Genomic DNA, 18,742 nt, shown 5'->3' with positions numbered 1-18,742 from the left:
GGGGTCCTGTGGCTCCATGCTGGCCCTGGCAGCCCCACCCCAGCCCCAGGAGCAGGCAGGTGCCCCCAGGGGCTATTCCTGGCCCCGAAGCAGCTTGGCATTCCTGTGCTGCTGTGGGTGTTTGCCAGTGGCACAAATGTCAGCCAGGGCCTGCATGCAGAGCAGCACCTGTGGAGATGGGAGCTTGATGCCAAAGCCATCCAGGGATGTAAGTGCCCCTGTGTGTCCCCAGCCCCATTGTCCCGGGGAGAGGGTTGTGCTGACCATGTCCAACTGGGCCTTCGTGTCCTCCTGGGCTCTGTCCGTCGTGGGGATCCTGAGCTGTGCTGTGGTTTGCTGGAAGAGGTTCAGCACAGCCAGCTTGATCTGCCCCAGCAGCAGGGTCTTCTGGATGGCTGTGCTCTGGACGTGGGTCCAGCAGGACTCCTGGGGGACAGAGTGAGCCCCTGGCTGCTGCCCTGTGTCCTTCTGTGCCCTGCCAGCCAGGCCTGGAGGACCCAGGAGTCCTGGCTGTATATCCCCCCATGCAGAGCTGCTGCTTTTTGGGCAAGTGGGGATCCTCAGCTCCGACCAGAAGGGTGCAGCCCACCTTGGCACCTCCACCACATTGGGCATCTCCTTGTGCAGCACTCCTGGGGTCTGTACTGCTGCCCCTCTTTCTGGGGGTCCTTGGGCACCCCACATCCCCCTTACCCACTGGAGCTCATCCTGGCGGGCAGCCTCCAGGCGTGTGCGGAGCCGGGCCAGCTCGTTCCTGGTGCCCAGGAGCTGGATGCTGCTCTCCTGACGGTACCGCTGGAGCTGTGCCGTGCCCTGGGCCAGCTGCTCCTGCCCGGCTTCTGCCTCCCGTGCCAGGGCTGCCCGCGCCCCCGCCAGCACCCCGAAATGCACCAGCATGGCCGGCACGTCCTGGAACTGGGCAGTGGCAGACGGCTGAGGCCGCAGGGCTGGAGGGATGACCCTTCCAAGGGGCTTGGGGACGCGCAGGGTGGCACGGCAGGAGCCCACGCTCACCTGCCCCATCCTGGCCAGCACGTCCCGCAGGTAGTCCCCGAAGGGCCGGAGGCTCCGCAGGCGCCGGGCCAGGCGCTCCCGGTGCCGCCGCAGCCGCTCCAGCTCCCGCTGCAGCCGGGCGCTCTCCTCTCGCTCCGCCGCCTCCCGCGCCCGCTCCTCGGCCGCCCGCCGCAGCGCCCGCTCCCGCCGGGCCGCCACCGCCTGCGCCGAGGGCTCGGGGTCAGCGGGCACCCTCCGGCCGGCCCGGCCCCGGCCCCCGGCCCGGTACCTTGAGGAAGGAGTCGAATGTGAGCACGGCCTCGCGGTGCTGCTCTCGCCTCCGGGCCAGCTGCTGCCGGCGCTGCGCCAGGAGCTGCATCCGCTGCTGGAACTCCTGCGGGATGGCAGGGTGCCTGGAGCATCGCCCACGCTTGTGCACACCCGAGGGAGCTGGGGACACCCCTGCCAGCCCCTTTGTCCCCACGGCACACCTGCAGTCCCCGGGGAGGGGACGCTCGGGGGGGCTGGGGCCGCCCTCACCTGCCGCCGGTTCTGGAGCTCCCGCTCCACCTCCGCCACCTCCCGCCGCTTCAGGAGCACCCGGGTGGATGGAGGGAGCGTGGCGGGGCCCCGCGCTGCCTCCGTCCTGCCACGGGCTGCGTGCAGCTCGGCCGGGCTGCGGAGGGAAAGCCTGGGCAGGGCATCTGCCACCGTGCCACGGGCAGGGCTGCCCCGGGCCACCGCTGTGCGCGGGGCTCAGCGCGGGGAGCCGGGCCCGCTGCCCCGGGTGTCGGGAGCCACACAGGCTCAGCCCTGCCTGCATTCCTGTTCTTGCCCACCCCTCCCACTTCAGCCTCCCCTACTTGGAGCCCCCCGGCACCAGCACTGTTCCCCAGGGAAGGACATGTCACACCACAATCTCGACTTTCTTGTTAGTACCCGGGGAATCCCCCTGCCTGTCCCAGCCCATGGCTGCAGTGTCCTCTCCTCCCTGGCAGCCAGCCTGGCAGTGGCACCCGGAGATGGGAACACAAATCGAGATCACGGGGCACGCAGGACACGCTGGCCTGGTGCCAGCCCTTCGGTCACCTGCCACGGGGAGGGCAGAGGGGTGTCACTCACAGCAGCCGCAGCTTGTCCCGGAAAGCCTCTCGCACCCGCTCCTCCAGCTCCGGGTCCATCTCCGCGGTGCCTCCTCCGTGCCCAGGGGCCTGTGGAGGAGCCGGGACCGGGACAGCCGAGGTGCTGGCAGCATAACAGAGTTGCCACGGGCAGCCAGACGCTCCCGCAGCTCCCTGGGATTTTCCTGGCTCGGCTCCGAGCGCCGCAGCGAGGGCGCGGTGCTGGGTACGGGGAATGCACCAGGGAGCTGGGGACACCCCTGCCAGCCCCTTTGTCCCCACGGCACACCTGCAGTCCCCGGGGAGGGGACGCTCGGGGGGCTGGGGCCGCCCTCACCTGCCGCCGGTTCTGCAGCTCCTGCTCCACCTCCGCCACCTCCCGCCGCTTCAGGAGCACCCGGGTGGATGGAGGGAGCGTGGCGCTCCCACTCTCAAACCACCTCATCCTTCCACCCACACTCCATTCCCTCCAGCCCTCAGACCTGTTTCAGCCCCTCAGAACCCTCTGCTCAGGCTCCATGGCCCTTCAGAGACCACTGTGCACTGCCAGAGCCCAACCACCGTCCCCACCCCTCCCTGTCCCAGCTCACACTGTTGTGACACCCCAGGGATGGTCAGACGCCCTGACTTCATCCACAGCACAGACTCTGCCTGTCCCTGCATGTCCCAGGAGGGCTTCCCTTCTGCATGGGCCATCACATCCCCTGTGAGCTCTCAGGTCCCCTTTGTCCCCCCATATGTGTGCCCATGGCCCCATTATCCTAAACCCACACTTGACAAGGAATAGATTTACTCTTGACTTAGACACAGAGCAACACTGCAGAAGGAAGAGGGGGAAAATATTTATAATACAAACAATTCAGCCTTCCCAGAGTCAGTGTCAGCCATGTCCTGCCCACACAGCCTTTGTTTCTTCCCTTGCCCCAGGACCACTGTGGCCCTGTGGTGACTTTGTCCATCCCAGAGCTGCTCATGGGGACTGAACCAGAATCCCACATGGGAATTCGAGTCTGTCACAGGCACTGAAGTGAGGGGGTTTCCCATGCTCTGCCTGTGCTAGGTGTCACTTGTTTTAGGGACACCCAAGACAAGGAGGAAAATGGCAGAAGAAATGGAGAAACAAGGCTGGAGAAGGATGGAATGAAACTGTGGAAGTGGCAGGTGGAGAGAGAGGTGCCTGAAGTGTCCTGGGACAGGACACGGACAGCCTGTGCTCAGCCACACACAATGATGGCCTGCTTGATGCTGGATTCCAGCTGGAGCTCCGTGTGCTTCCTCAAGGAGGGATAGAAACTATGAGCCTCCTGTCTCTTCTCTCACTTCCTGTGCAGAGACCTCACTGTGGAGCTCGTCATCATCACCTATACAGGGCACAGAGCAGCAGCATCTCAGCCACAACAGCCATCAGGAATTCTCCCTCCCTGGCAGCTGCTCTGGGAGGAGCCAGAGCTCAGCAGGGAGCAGGGGCTCCTCACCTTCTGTGAGGTGGTTCAGGTGAGCAGCCTGGGCCCTGCTCCCACCCACCAGTGCCATGGCCTCGTGCTCGGTGCAGCTGCTCAGGGCCTCCTCTGACCCCTTCCCCTCCTCGTCATCTTCAGAGTCCACCAGCACTAGGACATCCCCCGAGTCTGCATTCCTGGGAAGAGCAGAGCAAGCTGGATGAAAGGCTGAGGAGAGCCCATTCCCTGCCCTACAGGAAGGCTGAGCAGTGATGCCACAAGGGATTGGGCTGAGGAATGTCAACTCACCTGAACGCAGCACCTGAACGGGAGAGAAAAGAGAGACAACATTAGAAGCTGCCCCTCTGTACAGCAGCAGTGTGCCCTGAATGGGGAATCACGAGCATTGACCCTGTGACTGCAGAAGGCTGATCAAATCCTTTATTGTTATTATACAAAAAACCCATCACTCTGATACACACACATGGATCTAACTGGTCAATGAATTAAAACACTATCACCAGAGTCCAATTAAGGAATCACTCTTTGGTAAACAATCCCCACAACACATTCCACATGTGCACAACAACAGGTGCAGAGATTAAGGTAAGAATTGTTTTCTCTGAGCTTTCTCACAACTTCTCACAGCTTCCCAGGAAAATCCTGGGAGAGAATTTTGTCTCTCTCTGTTCAGCAGATATGTGATTATTACATCTTTGGGAGTGCCACTGGTTTTACTGGACTGGACAACCTCTGCCAATCCTGTGCCTCCCCCAGACAGTCACTGGCAGCCCCATGCAGAGGCACAGAGGTGCAGGTGACTGCCCAGACATGGCACAGGCAACCCTGACTGAGTCCAGCACACAGGGAGGGACAAGCAGGTCAGGGATAGAGCCCCAAGAAGGAGGAACCAACCCCTACCTCTGAGGCACAGGAGGGGATTGTAGTACAACACAACCCCGGTGATGGTGAGAACAGCCAGGAGGGACAGCACCACCACAGCACCCACGACCCCAACGATGTTCACCGGCTCTGCAGAGAGGGGACACAGATGGATGAGGAATTCTCAGGTGTGCAGCATCCCCAGCCCTCCTGCCACAGCCCCACTCACGCTTCACCGTGAGGCAGACGAAGAGCTCCCTGAGCCCCACGGGGTTCTGGGCCTTGCAGACGTAGCAGCCGCCGTCGGTGCCCTGGGAGCAGTTCTGGATGGTGAGCCGGGACACGTTGCCCTCCTGGGCGATGAGGAACCTGCCCCCAGGCTGGATCTCCTCCTCGGGCTGGGAGATGTCCCGCAGCCAGCTGAGCCGGGCTGCCGGCGTGCTCTCGGTCACCCGGCAGGTCAGGGTCACATTGTCACCCACAAAGCAGGTCTGAGGGGGCTCGGGCTCCAGGGAAGGCAGTTCTGAACAGCCCCGGGGGAAGAGGAAACAAAAACAGGAGTCAAGAAGGGAATGGAGGCAATTAACATAACGAGCAATCAAGCTTCTGGCTGATTAATAATCATTAACAGAAGGGAGGCAGGCAGGAGTCTGGAAGTCGAGCTATGGGTTTGGCATTTGGCTCACTCAGGAGCCTCCCAAGGGGTGACCTGAGCAGCTCTCACGTGCTCAGTCCCTTCTGACACCTGCCTTCACATCCCCAGGGAAAAGCGGTCCGAGGGTAGCCAGCAGGCAGATGGCAGAGAGGAGAAGAGCAGCCCAGGCATTATTTTCCTTGGGATCAGCAGAGCTCTTGTGAAGCCTTGAAAACCTTTGGAGGATAAATACAGCCCCGATTTTCATCGGCACTCACATCCCTGGGATGCCTGAAGGGCACACACGACCCTTAAACCCACCCTTACCAAACCTCATCTCAGCCTGCCCACAGCCCCCAAACCACCTCTCACTTTCACACAGCTGTGTGGGAGCTTTCCACAGGTGAAAACACTGCTGGGGTGAAATTTGTTGGCCCCTGAAGATGGGCCCAAAACTCAGCTCACCTACACCTCTGCCATGACGGAGCTCAGCTGCAGGACATCCGTGCCTGCTGCTGCACTTGTGCCCTGCCATGCCACCTCCTGCCTTCCCTGACCTCCTCAGTGCTCTGGAATGAGCAGGGAAGGACCAGGGTACCCACCTGCCCCCCATTCACCAGCTTCATTAGCAGTTAATGAGGCAGCAAACCCACTCACTTATCTCCACAGTGCAGGCAGGCTGCTCCTGCTTCACCACGTGGCTGCCCACACACTTGAAGACTTTTCGGTGGGCGAGGTGGGAGCTGTTCAGGGTCTCCACGTGGGTGTCTGAGGAGCTGGTGGAGCTGATGACCCAGCTGGAGTTCTCCAAATCCTGCCCCTCTTCTCTCCAGTGCAGGGTGGGGTGGGGGTACCCTCCAGGCCAGCTGCAGAACAGCTGCAGCATCAGCCCTGATGAGGAGCTCTCAGCCCAGCACTTTGGGGCTGCCTGTGGTGGATCTGTCAGCAAGGACAGCACGTGGTCAGAAACACTTGCAGGGCTGGAATCCATTTGTCATCATTCCCCTTGAAAAATCTTTCCTGTTTCTCTGCCAGTCTTGCTCCCTGACCTGCATCCCACAGCCCCAGGTGTGCACAGCTGCAAGTGACAGCCAGCAGGGACCAAGAGGGGCTGTGACAGTCCCACAGCCAAGCCTTGAGGGAGGGAAAAAAATATTGCCACAGCTTCATCCAATGGAAATGAGATAAACACAGCAGGAGAATGGAATCCCACTGCCCTGGTCCTCATGGCACAGCTACTACTGAGTCATCACCTGAGAGCAAGGCACAGTCCTGGCTCTCTCCCAGCTGCTCCTTCCACACATAGATCCACACACGTGCTGATTTAACAGCCAGAGGGATTCTGGACTCTGATCCAGGCAGGATTAACACACTGTGCCCAATGCAATGCTGAACAAGACCCCACCAAGAGATCAAACCAAAAGAAGCCCCACACCAGAGGTGTCAGAGGGATGTCTGAGCCTTATTTTGGGGAGCATTTATTCAGAGGACTTTGAAATTACTTGAATTAATGAAAATAAAATCATGGCAAACCCTCATGTGAGCTGCAAGAACACACCTTCCTGCACTTGTCTCTGCAGGAACTGTACACACACCTCAGGTGATCTTTGAAACCACTCAACTCTGGCAAGAAAGTTCTCTGCAACACTCCCTGTGTCCCTCTGGGGAAGATCAAACTGATCCCAAACCCTGGCTGTGGTTAATAGGGCATCCTGTCAGCCTGAACCAGCAGGAACTGCCTCACATCAATGGGGCACAGCCCCTCTGGGATATCCAGGTGGACACAGCCCCTCCAGGATGTGCAGCCAGAGCTGCACTTTCTGTGCTGACCTCAGGAACAGTCTCCTGAAGCTATCAGCTTTACATCCTGAACTCCCAGGCTCTCCCAGCACAACTCTGTCTAAAGAAATCTGCTCCCACAAAGTTAACAAACCAAAAGCCTAAAAATCTCCACCCTCCCAAAACACCAGCCAAAAGGACCTGTTGTGGTTTGACCACAGAAGAGCTAACAGTTCTTGCATCAACCCACAGGCAGAGGTGCCAAGGAATCCCTGCAGGTGTGGAACTGCATGTCTCCTTCACAGGTGCTTCCCATCCAAAACAAACACAGAACCACAGCCCAAGGCAGGGCTGCACCTTTGTCCTGTCACTAGAATGTTTACTGCTTGTGGGGTTTTCAAAGTGCACTTTTCAACAAAGAGAACTTTCTGGTACCACCCATGGGTTTGGGCTGAAGACTGTCAGCTGGGTATTCCCACACAAAACCTCTATATATCTTGGGAGGCTCCTCCACAGCAAGGCCAAGTCCCTGTCCAAAATTTGCTCCAGGCCAGGATAAGATGTTCCACCAAGAGGGGCTGTAAAAAAACAGGGCCCTGCTACAGGTCAGAGGTTAAATTTCTAGCTTTTGCTGATGCTCCTCCTGCTGAGCTAAAGCATCTCCAGAAATCTCCTTCTCACCTATGAAAGGCTATGCCCACATCGCCTTTGTTGTACTCAGACATTGTTGATGCAATTAATTCCAGACTAATTAATGAAGTTCAGAGTGCAGCACCAACACTTGGCACCCCATAGGTATGTTTTGCTCCCAAGTGTTTACTCCAGATTTGGGGCTCCCCACTCCTCAGCCCAGTGCCTACACATCTATTCCCTGAAGCAGCCTGGGGTTCGACCCTTCCACACCCCCATCTGCACATTCCTTGATGCAGGAAGAGAATTTTTATTCCTGTAAACTTTCAAGAGGTTAATCTGTACAGAACAGGTGCAGTGTTTACACACAGGTAGAAGGAACACCCTGAGGGCAAACAGGTCTCACACATGGAAAGAGCAGCAAGAAAGGAAAGGGCCAAGGGAGTACAGAGGAACAAAATTCAGTGGATTTTCCTTCTCAATCCTGAGGGAACTTAGAGTGGCACCAGATCTGGAGGGGGCTGTTCCCATGGAATACGTGAGGCATCAGGGCAAAAAATGGTTCCCTGGCAGAATCAGGAAGGATTAATTGGCTGGAGTGCTTTCCAGCCTGACTTCCACCTGTGCTCTGAACGTTTCTAAGGGAATGAAAGGATGAAATAGACATGGAGAAGGGAGAGAGCACTAGAAGACACAGAGGGACTGAAAAAACTGGCCTGTGCTGATAACAAGTACACTCCCAGGACACTGCTCCCACATACACCTGAGGAATTTCGTGCTTCCATCAATGTAAGACTCCTCAGCTGGGAAGAGTTCTCCCACTGAAAGGACAGCACCGAGGAATGGCACAGCACATCTATCCCAAACAAGGGAAAGCAGACAGCAAGCAGCAGCCCCTATCCCAAGGCTTATGGAGACTCAAGTCAGCCAGACTCTGAGGCAAAAGGTCCCCATGGAATAGCTTCAGAGAATAGAAGACGTGCCCAAAAACTCGTTTATCACCAGCAATGAAGAAGAGACACAGCGATGACTTGAGAGCTGCCATTTCCCCTCCACATGCTAGACCTGGGACAGACCATTTGGACACACATTTTAGTGCTTTGTGACTGGATGTGAGAGAGATGCTGCACCACAAAGCCGTTTGCTCCTTCTAAACATTATTTTTCCCCCAGTGCCAGATGGATTTGGGGATGTGGAAGGCCGAGGGGAGGACGCCCAGCTGTGGGATGACTTACTGGCCACCAGGAGCTGCACCCTGTGCTCGTGGTCTGTCTGGTTCAGCACCTCCCTGCAGGTGTAGTTGCCCTCGTCCTGCACACGCAGCTGGGAGATGCTCAGGGAGCTGTTGTCCACCAGGGAGAAGCGGACATCCCGGGGGAAGGAGACCCTCGAGGAGAAGAGAGGCGGGAAGGAGCGCGGGTCCCCTTGGAACCAGACCACCTCGGCGGCTTCCTTGGACACGTTCCGGCATAAGAGGAGGATGCTTCCTCCCACCTGCCCAAAGACCACTTCATCCGTTCCTGCAAGAGAGAGGGGACGCCGTTAGGGATGGAGGGAATGGGCACAGCCGCCTTCTGCAGCAAAGGCCGGGATATCTGATCTGTGTCAGCGCTCCGAGGTGCTTGTCAGGGGTCTGCTGAGGCACCTCTGAGGTGACTAAACACCACCAGCGCACTCCAGGATCAGGAAAAGGGACGCAGCTCCCTGCTCCTCTCCCCTCAGCCCGCGCTACCTGCGGCCTCCCGGCGCGGCACCAGCCTCCAGAAGCAAAGGGCGAGGACGAGCCGCGCCGGCGGCATCCCGCCGAGGCGCTGCATGGCTGTGCGCCGTGCCGGAGCCCGTGCGGAGGCGGTGCTGCCCGGCCGCCGCCCCGGCGAGAGACCTGGGGAGGGCGGGCGGGCGTGCCCGGCCGCGGAGACCCGCCCGCCAGGGCCCGTGAGGGGCCCGCGATGGGGTTTGTCCGTCCATCGGGTCCCGCCGCCTCACAGCCGCCGCTTTGCGCTGCCGCCATCTTGAGACCCCCCCCCCAACCTGGGGCCGCCGCCATCTTGGGGTCACCTCACCCCCCCCCCCCCCCCCCCTCCCCATCGGCCGCGTGGGGCGGCCCCAGCGGAGCGGGGCTGGCGCTGCCGCCGGTGCCGCCCACGGGTCGGGAGCGTTTGAACCGGAGAGCGCGGTGTGTGCTGAGCAGTGTTCGCTGAGCTGTGTTCTCTCAGCGGTAAGCGACCCGCACGTCCAGAGAGCTGCTCTGATCCACGCACTTAGAGACACCCCACAAGCCGCAGAGCGGTAAGACCACAGATCAACGGTTGTTCCTCTCTGTAACCCCGCAGCGAGGACCGTAACCTTGCAACTGTCCTCGGGTTTCTCCAGGACACCTAACACATGGCAGCTTGGAAGCACCAAGGCGGGCGTGAAGCGGAGCGCTGAGACCCACAGGCTTGCCCCACGGGGCCCTGATAAATTAATTATTGATTAACCTAATTATGGTAGGAATGACAGTGCTGGCCCAGGTAACCGGAGCTCGGCCGGCCCTCCTCGGCTCCGCCTGGGGGCGCCATAGAGCTGGCGCGGGAGAGGCCGCCGGTGCGTCTCCACCAATGGGAGGGGAGCATAGCGGCGTCTCCGCCAATGGGAGCACGGTGGGGCGGTGCCTCCGCCAAGGGGCACGGGCCGCTCGGAGCCGCCGCCGTCGCAGCCGCAAACGTCGCCATGCCGGTGGACCTGGCCAAGTGGGACGGGCCGCTGAGCCTCTCCGAGGTGGAGCAGAAGCCGGCACACCCGCTGAGGGTCAAGTATGGCTCCGTGGAGATCGACGAGCTGGGCAAGGTGCTCACGCCCACTCAGGTGAGCACCCCCGGCCCTGCGCGCGGGGGTTGGCGCGGCAAAATGGCGGGACGCGGCCGGGCCTCTTGCGCTGTGGCTCCGGCAGCTGCCGCCGGAGCTTCCCCGGGTGCGGGGGCACAGAGAGGGGCTGAGCTGCGGGGGCGGCCTTGCTGCGGGGGCGGCCGTGCCGCAGGGGAGAAGGCCCGTGGCTCTCACAGCCGGGACGAGCTGGCACGAATGGCCTTGAAGCCCTCGGGTGTCGCTGGCAGCGCAGGCCGTGCTGGCCCTGTGTGCAGGGCAGGTGGCGGTGACAGCGGCGCCGGTGCTAACGCCGTCATCCCTGCAGGTCCAGCACCGCCCCACCAGCATCGAGTGGGACGGCTGCGATCCCCAGAAGCTTTACACCTTGGTTCTCACAGACCCTGATGCGCCCAGTCGGAAGGACCCGAAGTTCAGGTAGTGGGGATGGACAGCTCCGTGTCTAGCGTGGGGAAAAAGGAGCATCTCCCTTGGGCTGAGCAGAGGTTTAAAGAGAAGGTGGGGCTGTGCCCTGCCTGAGGTGCAGCTGTGGGGCTGTGCCTTGTCACAGAAATCGTGTCCTTGCATCTCTCCTTGAGCCAGGGACAGCATGGGGAGGAGCAGCTGCTCTTATCAGGGATGCTCAAAACTCTGTTGTAGCTGGAGCAGCACAGCATTTACTGCTTGCTCTAATTTAGCACATATGTGGGTTGGAATTAGGTCTTTGCTGGTGGCAGAATCTTAAATCTGGGACCAGCTCACCTTCCTCAAGTTAACCTCAGCAGTGTGTGGAATCCCCATTCTCAGAGGTCAGGCTGTGGGTTTCCTGCAGCCACGTGGAGCTGGTTGTGGCAGGTTGTGCATCCCAACAAAGCAGTGCCTGCTCTGGGACTGGTGCTCTTTGGGTTTGGCAAGCAAGAAATGGCAGCTCTTTGTTTACTCCATGCTGATAGCCTCGTGGTAAAACAGCAGCTTGGAGTGACAAAGGTTGCTCTTGTTGGGGGCTCTGCCAGATTGTTCTGTGCCTTCTCCTTTCAGGGAGTGGCATCACTTCCTGGTGACCAACATGAAGGGCAACAATGTGGGCAGCGGGACCGTGATGTCGGATTACGTTGGCTCCGGGCCTCCCAAGGGAACAGGTCTGTACCTGCAGCAGCTCCCAGGTGCTGCTGCGTGGATCACACCCAGTGCAGCGGGGTGGGGGGAAGCCTGTGGGAGCAATGCATGCAGGATTGTTGGGCATCCAGCCTTAGTGCAGCTGTGGGCTCACCTGGGGCGCAGGGGTGTGGTGGTGTTTGCAGGGGTCCCAGGATGAGGGAGGAGATGAGAATCTTGACTCCATGCTTCAGAAGGCTGATTTATTACTTTATGATATGTATTGTATTAGAAGAAAATTATATATTAAAACTATACTGAAAGAATAGAAGAAAGGATTTCATCAGGAGGCTGGCAAGGAATAGAAAAAAATGATGATAAAATCTTGTGACTGACCAGAGTCTGAGACAGTTGGACTGCGATTGGCCATTAATTAAAAACCACCACGAGACCAATCAAAGATGCACCTGTTGCATTCCACAGCAGCAGATAATTACTGTTGACAGCTGGTTTCTGAGGCCTCTCAGCTTCTCGGGAGAAAAATCCTTCAGCTGGGAATTTTTGTGCGTGTGTGGGTGCCCCAGGGGTGACGCTGTCCTCCCTCGTGCAGGGCTGCACCGCTACGTGTGGCTGGTGTACGAGCAGGCGCAGCAGCTGGCCTGCAGCGAGCCCGTGCTGTCCAACCGCTCCGGGGACAAGCGCGGCAAGTTCAAGGTGGCCGCCTTCCGCAGCAAGTACGGGCTGGGGGCGCCCGTGGCGGGCACCTGCTACCAGGCCGAGTGGGACGACTACGTGCCCAAGCTCTACGAGCAGCTCTCGGGGAAGTAGGGCCGGGGCCCCTGGGGCACTGCAGCACCCGTGGGTGGGGCGGGCACGGCGCTGTAGTTGTGTTCTGTTAATGAGTTGAAGCCGAGTGTCCCGCTCTGACTGCCGGCAATGTCACTGTCCCTGCTCTGTTCCTGTGTTCAGGCCTTTGCTGATGCTCGTGGTATCCTAGTTAGAGAGCTGCCCCTGGCTCCAAACTGACCTGCTTAAGGGAAATAATTGTGAATTAGTGGCAATTCAGGGGGTCTCTGCTGTCTTGGGATGGCCTGAGGTGGCAGGGGTGTGGGTACACAACCACTTTGGGGCAGGTGCTGGCTGTGGAGACTCCCTTTTCCAGGAGAGGAGAGGGCAGCCCAAGGGAAACTTCTCCCCTTTTTTTCCCCCCCCTCCTACATTTGGCCAGTGCCTCTACATCACCACTACAGTAGTGAAGGTGCAGCTCGAGGGGGAGGCAGGAGCTGGCCTAGAGCACTTCCTTCTGTTCTCTGCTGCCCCCCAAAGCTAAAACCACTTTGTTCTGTTCAGTCCTGTGGTGCCCTGCCCTGTGCTCACAGTGCAATTAAAAACTTCCCAAGGTACTTGGTGTGCTTGGTTGTCTTCTTGGGGGGGATGAGGGCAGTGCTCAGGGAGCAGTGGGTGGTGTTGTGTTCCTGGGACGAGGCTGGACCCTGTGCCAGGGCTCCCTGTTCCTGGAGGGACACAGCTCAAAGCCATCATGCTTTCCATCTCAAAAACATTCCCAGCCTTCAGTTCCTTCCCAAGGGATCTCCCCACACTCCCAGACCTGTGGGGGCTCCTTCCCTCCACAGGAGCTCCCCCCATGACCACAGCAGCTCTGACACCCCAACAGTCAGTCTGGGCATCACCAGCTTCCCTGAAGCCACTTCCCAGCCCAGCTGCAGGTCCCAGGTGCTTCCTGCTTTTCCAGTGAGGCCTGGGGGTTTCTCCTAAGTGCCTAGGGCAGAAATGAGCCTTTGGTAGAGCCTGATGAAAAGGTAAAAAAGGTGAAGCCTGTGCAATTCAGCTTCAGGAATCAGGAGCCTTCCCCCTCTTTTTCAAGCTGCTGAAGCAAAGCTCTGCAGTGCCATGGTCTGACAAACAGGAATCAGCAGCACCCCTGTGAAAATGGGGCATTCCAGAACTCGGGTGGATAGTGCTGCCCCAGGGCAGCTTTATCAGCCCAGCCATTAAAACATTTCCAGAGGATCAGTGGTTTCCCAGGAAAACAGCCCTGACTACTCCAGCCCAAGGCCCACCAGAGTGAGGCTGGAGCAGGGCTCACAAGGCTGATCCATCCTTGGGCTGGGAGAAGGACATGAAAAAATAAAAAATCCATTACCTGGAAACCCTCTACTGCCAGGAAACCAAGCCCTGCCGAGGCTGAGGGACACCTGTGGAACGTGTCCCCTCCCCATCCCCACCTTGCACCTGTGCTGGGCCACGAGCCACCCCTCCCACAATGACACAGCCAGGCATTGTGATGAACACTTTTATTTACAAATATAATTAAAAGCTCTGACAGTTATTCATGCTCTTCCCTGGAACCTGAAAAATGTTTTTGTTGTTTTGTTGGTTTTTTTGTCCTTTTTTTTTGTTGGTTTTTTTTTTAAAGTGCATGCAAAAGAAGTAAAGCCTTTTTTTTTTCTCTTTTTATTGTAAGAAAATACACAGTTTGAAAGTGTGAATAATGCAATATTTATGACCAAGATCATGGGGTTGGGGGTGGACTTGGGGGAGGAACAAAAAAAAACCCCCCAAAAAAATAAAAGAAAAACTGAAAAGGGCTGGGATGATCTAACAGACAGTGTTGAGCTCCAGAACAGAACTGGAGAGTGGGGGGTGGCTGGAGCAGGAAGAGAGGGGGGGAAAGAAGTAAAAAAATTTTTGATCAGAGAAACAGTTAAAATACAATATGAAAATAAGTAAAAGCTCTCCTTAAATTCCTTCTATACACAAAATACACGATTTGACAAAGCCCAATTTGTGCTACTGGGATCCTGTGGGCTCATTTAAGTGTATTCACATTCTCTGCGACAGCAGAAAATGATTTATGATACAATCAAGAATATGCCCAGGGGCCAGGGCTCGTCCCTGCTGCCCCTGGCATGGTTCTCCTAAAAATCACCACGTCATCACCCTCCCCTCCCCACCCCCAAAAAAGTAATAATATGTCACCACTGATATGTACAGCACGATTAAGGTTTTTTTTTCTGTAAAATGTATCAAATTTTTTTTCAATCTTTAATAAAATTTTTTTTATTATTTAATTATTCCTGATGAATAAATACCAAAAAAATAAAAATAAAATAAAATTATGCAGCAGCTAGTCAAGGTAAGGCTGCGGATTCAGTCTCTCTCCCCCTGGGATCGTAGATATCTTTTAGTTATTAATACTTTTTTGCTTGTACTTTCATTGATTGGTGGTAAAATGAGTGATTGCTCAGAAGCAACATACATCCACTTGGTGGCTTTTTTTTTTTTATATATTGTTTTTTTTGTTTTTTTTCTCCATTAAAATTGTCTCCAAAGTTTTCACTGAAACATTTTTAATCATTGCACAGAGACATCAATACTGTGACATACTATGGAAAAGACTGCCAGGAGCTGTCCTGCACCGGGACGTGACGGGGGAAAGGGGCCCCTGATGGATAAGAATATACAGGCACTGGTCCGACACGATGTCAGTAAGAGAGACAGAAAGAGAGAGAGCACGCCCGTCAACATGGGGAATGTTGGGTTTGCAAGTTTTATCCTTACTTTGTTTGCTTTCTGTGGTTTTTGTTTTGTTTTGTTTTTAAATGGCAAAGAAATTTAACCTCATCTATAGTCCTCCTTGGGATACTCTAATGTGACCAAATTCCCGAAGCCCATCCGCAGGCTCTCCATGTCAAACGTCTCAATCTCTCGCTCCTGCCTTTCCAACAGAAACTTGATCCTCTCGCTGCGTTCCTTCTGCAGGGCGGCGAGCTCCTCTTCGATCTGCAAGGAGCACAGTCAGCAGCCCCCAGCACAGCTCCACCCTCCCTGTGTGCCCCAAAATCCCCTCTGCAAGGAGCACAGTCAGCAGCCCCCAGCACAGCTCCACCCTCCCTGTGTCCCCAAAATCCCCTCTGCAAGGAGCACAGTCAGCAGCCCCCAGCACAGCTCTAGTCTGCCCCAGGTCCCCAAAATCAATGAGCACAGCCAGCAGCCCCCAGCACAGCTCCAGCCTCCCTGTGTCCCCCAAAATCCCCTCTGGAAGGTACCTTCTGTTCCAGGTGTGCCCTGCGCAGCGACACCCGTTGCTCCAGCTTCTGGAGTTCCCTTTCGTGCTGTGCTTCTGTCTGCATCTTTATTTTGCTCTGGTAGGCGTTGAGCAGCTCCATCTCCTGCTGGAGTTGCAGTCTCAGGGCTTGGCATTCTGCTTCCTGGGCCTCGTCCAGCCGGAGCTGTGAGAGCATGGGCAAAACAAGGCTCAAACCCTGCTGGGAATTCCTCTGCTCCCACACAAGTCACACACCACTCTCTCTTCCCAAAGCCACCGGTGTTGGTGGCAGAGGGAGGAAGCAGGAAAGGCTTCACGAGCAGCAGCTGCTCTGCTCACACTGAGGCAGAGCCTGAGCAGTACAAATCCTAATCCCCAGCATGCCAGGGGAGCAGGGGAAGGACATGTATTCCACAGGACACTTATTCCACGAGGAAAGTGCCAGCTGATGTGTTGTTTAAACAGTTTTGATAATTCAGTGGCTGGAGGAGTCCCCCCCAGGGTGGTGCCAGGCCTCAGAGCCCCTGCACGTACCGCCTGCGAGGCCATCATCTCATTGATGCTCTGCTCGTACTGCTCGGCCAGGATGGCGAGCTTCCGTGTCTGCTCGTCCTTCAGGCTCTTCAGAATTGTCTTGTGCTCACTCTTTGGAGTTACTTCCAGCTGGTGATTCTTCAGTGCTTTGTACTGCTTAGTTTGCACTTTGCATGTGTCCTGGAACTGCTTTTTGATCTGCATTTCCATAGCCTGCCAAGGAAGGAATGACGTGAAGAGCACGAAGGGCTTTGGGAATGGAGAGGCTGTGGTACAACCACATGGCTGGGGTGGTGGGAACCACAGCTCCCCGTGCATGCTTCCCACAGGGATCAACCACCAGCAGCAGTTCAGACCCTGCTGCAGCCTGGCCAGGAACAGCACCCCCTCAGCCCAGGGCACTTCCCACCTCCTGCAGATCACCCAGCCCATCACCTGCCTCCCAAAACATATCTGCTTTTTCACAGCACCATTCCCCTTCCATGTCCTTCCCACCTCAACCTTGCACTATGTGGAGGCTGCAGACCTGGGAACTAGTAAGGGTGTGACAGAGTGACAGCAATGTGCTTCTCTCTGGTCACCAGTGACCCCAAGGAACAGCAGGAGCTGTGTAAGGGAGGTTGAGGCTGGGTATCAGGGAAAGGTTCTTCCCCAGAGGGTGCTGGGCACTGCCCAGACTCCCCAGGGAATGGGCATGGCCCCGAGGCTGCCAGAGCTCCAGGAGCATTTGGACAATGCTCTCATGGATGCTCAGGGTGGGATTATTGGGGTGTCTGTGCAGGGCTGGGATTTGGACTCCCTGATCCCTGTGGGGCCCTTCCCACTCAGGATGTTCTGTGATTCTGTGACATTGGGTGGAGGAACATGCCTGTACCACAGAGAGCAGCTCAGAGGTCTGTAAGCAGACTGGGGTGTGCACAGAGCTCAGCACACACTGAGTGCTCTGTGTTCTCCCTGGACTCTGAAAGCACCACCAACCCCCTCTCCTCATCATTCTAAGTTGGCACCAGCGAGGGCCTGAACAACACACAGCTTGTCAGAAACAACTTCTCTAACTTAGGACTGGACTATTTTACAACAGCACTTAACCCTCTGTGAGCCCTGGGCTATCCCAGCCCACAACTTCCCTTATCTGGAGCTGCTCTGTGCAAAGGGAGGGGACGCAAGGGAGAGCACGGGGTGAAGAGAGCAGCGGTCCCACAGCACGGGCGCTGCACGGAGGAAGAGGCTGGAGGAGGAGAAGGAAAGCTGGCAGCACCTTCAGGTTCTTTGGTTGCTGCCGGAGCTCCATGAAGTGCTTCCTGTGCAGCTCCCGCTCGCGCCGCTTGTTGTACTCCAGCTGGTTCTCGAGCTCAGTCTGGTGCTGCAGCCGGATGAGGTCCATGCGCAGCTTCTGCAGCGTGTGCAGCTGCCGGTACTCCAGCTCCCGCGTGGACTCGTCGTGCCGGATCAGCATGGCGTGCTCCATCTCCTTCTGCGTCCGCTTCTTGTTCAGCTCCTGCACACACACACACACACCCCTGAGCGGGCAGCCTGCTGCACTCCTGCTCACTGCTCTGCCAGCAGCAGGGACCGGCCTGACACAGGGAAACACACACCCCACAGCGCCATGGGGAGGCTAGGGGTGACCACTGAGTGACCGACCATCCATCCATGCTAGGAGTGACCACTGAGTGACCATCCATCCATCCATCCATCCATCCATCCATCCATGCCAGGAGTGACCACTGAGTGACCGACCATCCATCCATCCATCCATCCATCCATCCATCCATCCATCCATCCATCCATCCATCCATCCATCCATCCATCCATCCATCCATCCATCCATCCATCCATCCATCCATCCATCCATCCCTCCTCCCCTGCTCTGGGATGGCCCCGGCAGTCCCCAGCAGGTGGCACCAGGACCCCACACAAGCCCTCGGTGCCTGCAGAAACTCGCAGCAGCTTTCAATGAGCACATCCCGGGGTGCTCAGGGCTGAGGTGGTGGAACTGGGGCTCTTGTCTGGTCTAAATTCCCCCGTGCCCCCGGTGGGTACTGGCAAGGAGCTCCCCCCTCCATCTCCTACACTAGAGTGGCCAAGGCAGAGGTCAATGGCTCTAACACCACCTCAGGTGAGCAGGTGAATTGTCCAGGTGGGATTTGGCCCGAGGGGCAGCTCGTTTTTAAAACAAGCAGCGTTCACCAAGAGCTCCTGCACAGGGTGTGCGCAGTCCAGGATAACCTTTCCCAGGCCACAAGCCCAGGGAGGGGAAGACACCAGCTCCCTCCCTGATCACTGCACACGTTTGTGTCTCAGGGTGTCAGGCACACCCAGCGCAGCAGGGAGCTGACTCCAGCTGTACCCCTCACAGATGGCGCTGCTGCATCCCTGATCCCGGCTCAGGTCACAGCCTCAGCTGCCCCACCCCACCCCGTGCCCAGCCCAGGGCTGCCTCAGCCTAACGGGTTTCTGCAGGACAAGCAAAGAAATGTAATTATTCTGAGCTGCTGCATACATGTGGTAATCCTCTTGTAACTCTCAACAGGAGCACCTGCCAACTTCAGCCCCTGTGGCTGCTACACCTGGGACAGGTTTGAGCTGAGAGGATGGGCAAGGAAACAGGGCCAGGGTTTCCCCCTGCCCTCTTGGCCCTAAAACTCAACCCCTGACAGCCAATATTAAAATTTACATGTACTGGTGTGCCAGAACGACTTCCCAAAGGCAGGTGGGGCAC

At 57.2% G+C, this 18,742-nt stretch overlaps 4 protein-coding genes across 6 annotated transcripts in view; 1 reads left to right on the top strand and 3 right to left on the bottom strand.

Moving 5' to 3' along the window:
• Window positions 1-72: 72 nt before the first annotated feature.
• CFAP73 (cilia and flagella associated protein 73) lies at window positions 73-2,174 on the bottom strand (the record flags this gene model as incomplete). The annotated part of the gene is made up of 6 exons (XM_084216987.1): window positions 73-426; window positions 694-915; window positions 1,015-1,215; window positions 1,283-1,387; window positions 1,534-1,669; window positions 2,116-2,174. 6 exons carry the CDS (start codon window positions 2,172-2,174, stop codon window positions 73-75), a joined length of 1,077 nt encoding a protein of 358 aa, XP_084073113.1.
• Window positions 2,175-3,064: 890 nt separating this feature from the next.
• VSIG10 (V-set and immunoglobulin domain containing 10) lies at window positions 3,065-9,327 on the bottom strand. The gene is made up of 7 exons (XM_084217187.1): window positions 9,211-9,327; window positions 8,714-8,998; window positions 5,727-6,008; window positions 4,665-4,958; window positions 4,475-4,585; window positions 3,590-3,769; window positions 3,065-3,475 (listed from the first exon to the last, which is right to left on the bottom strand). The coding sequence occupies exons 1-7, from the start codon at window positions 9,293-9,295 to the stop codon at window positions 3,408-3,410; spliced, it is 1,305 nt and encodes a 434-aa protein (XP_084073313.1). The 5' UTR covers window positions 9,296-9,327; the 3' UTR covers window positions 3,065-3,407.
• An 813-nt stretch (window positions 9,328-10,140) lies between these two features.
• On the top strand, window positions 10,141-12,814 carry PEBP1 (phosphatidylethanolamine binding protein 1). The gene is made up of 4 exons (XM_084217010.1): window positions 10,141-10,325; window positions 10,651-10,760; window positions 11,361-11,461; window positions 12,028-12,814. Exons 1-4 carry the CDS (start codon window positions 10,191-10,193, stop codon window positions 12,243-12,245), a joined length of 564 nt encoding a protein of 187 aa, XP_084073136.1. The 5' UTR covers window positions 10,141-10,190; the 3' UTR covers window positions 12,246-12,814.
• Window positions 12,815-13,729: 915 nt separating this feature from the next.
• Window positions 13,730-18,742, bottom strand: part of TAOK3 (TAO kinase 3) — a 63,565-nt gene continuing 58,552 nt past the window's right edge. For all 3 annotated transcript variants that reach the window (XM_084217091.1, XM_084217092.1, XM_084217093.1), the window contains 4 exons: window positions 17,279-17,518; window positions 16,021-16,233; window positions 15,488-15,670; window positions 13,730-15,221 (listed from right to left, as the gene is read on the bottom strand). In XM_084217091.1, the coding sequence (XP_084073217.1) occupies window positions 15,060-15,221; window positions 15,488-15,670; window positions 16,021-16,233; window positions 17,279-17,518 (798 nt within the window). In that variant the 3' untranslated portion in view covers window positions 13,730-15,059. The remainder of the gene's footprint in view (window positions 15,222-15,487; window positions 15,671-16,020; window positions 16,234-17,278; window positions 17,519-18,742) is intronic.

This window comes from Fringilla coelebs, assembly GCF_963513975.1.
Source record: "Fringilla coelebs genome assembly, chromosome: 17".
NCBI classification, from domain to species: Eukaryota; Metazoa; Chordata; class Aves; order Passeriformes; family Fringillidae; genus Fringilla; species Fringilla coelebs.
The sequence above is the reverse complement of the archived record's forward strand: the minus strand, read 5'-3'. Positions and strand labels throughout refer to the sequence as shown.

What these genes read in the sequence shown, in the direction of transcription:
- VSIG10 (XM_084217187.1), bottom strand. Translation starts at nt 9,295, where the DNA reads ATGCAGCGCCTCGGCGGGATGCCGCCGGCGCGGCTCGTCCTCGCCCTT. An exon ending in TCCCCTCCTGTGCCTCAGAG is followed by an intron (nt 3,770 to 4,474) that starts GTAGGGGTTGGT and finishes CCTTTCATCCAG; the next exon opens with CTTGCTCTGCTCTTCCCAGG. An exon ending in CCTGAACCACCTCACAGAAG is followed by an intron (nt 3,476 to 3,589) that starts GTGAGGAGCCCC and finishes TGCCCTGTATAG; the next exon opens with GTGATGATGACGAGCTCCAC.
- PEBP1 (XM_084217010.1), top strand. Translation starts at nt 10,191, where the DNA reads ATGCCGGTGGACCTGGCCAAGTGGGACGGGCCGCTGAGCCTCTCCGAG. An exon ending in AGGTGCTCACGCCCACTCAG is followed by an intron (nt 10,326 to 10,650) that starts GTGAGCACCCCC and finishes TCATCCCTGCAG; the next exon opens with GTCCAGCACCGCCCCACCAG. An exon ending in CGGAAGGACCCGAAGTTCAG is followed by an intron (nt 10,761 to 11,360) that starts GTAGTGGGGATG and finishes TTCTCCTTTCAG; the next exon opens with GGAGTGGCATCACTTCCTGG.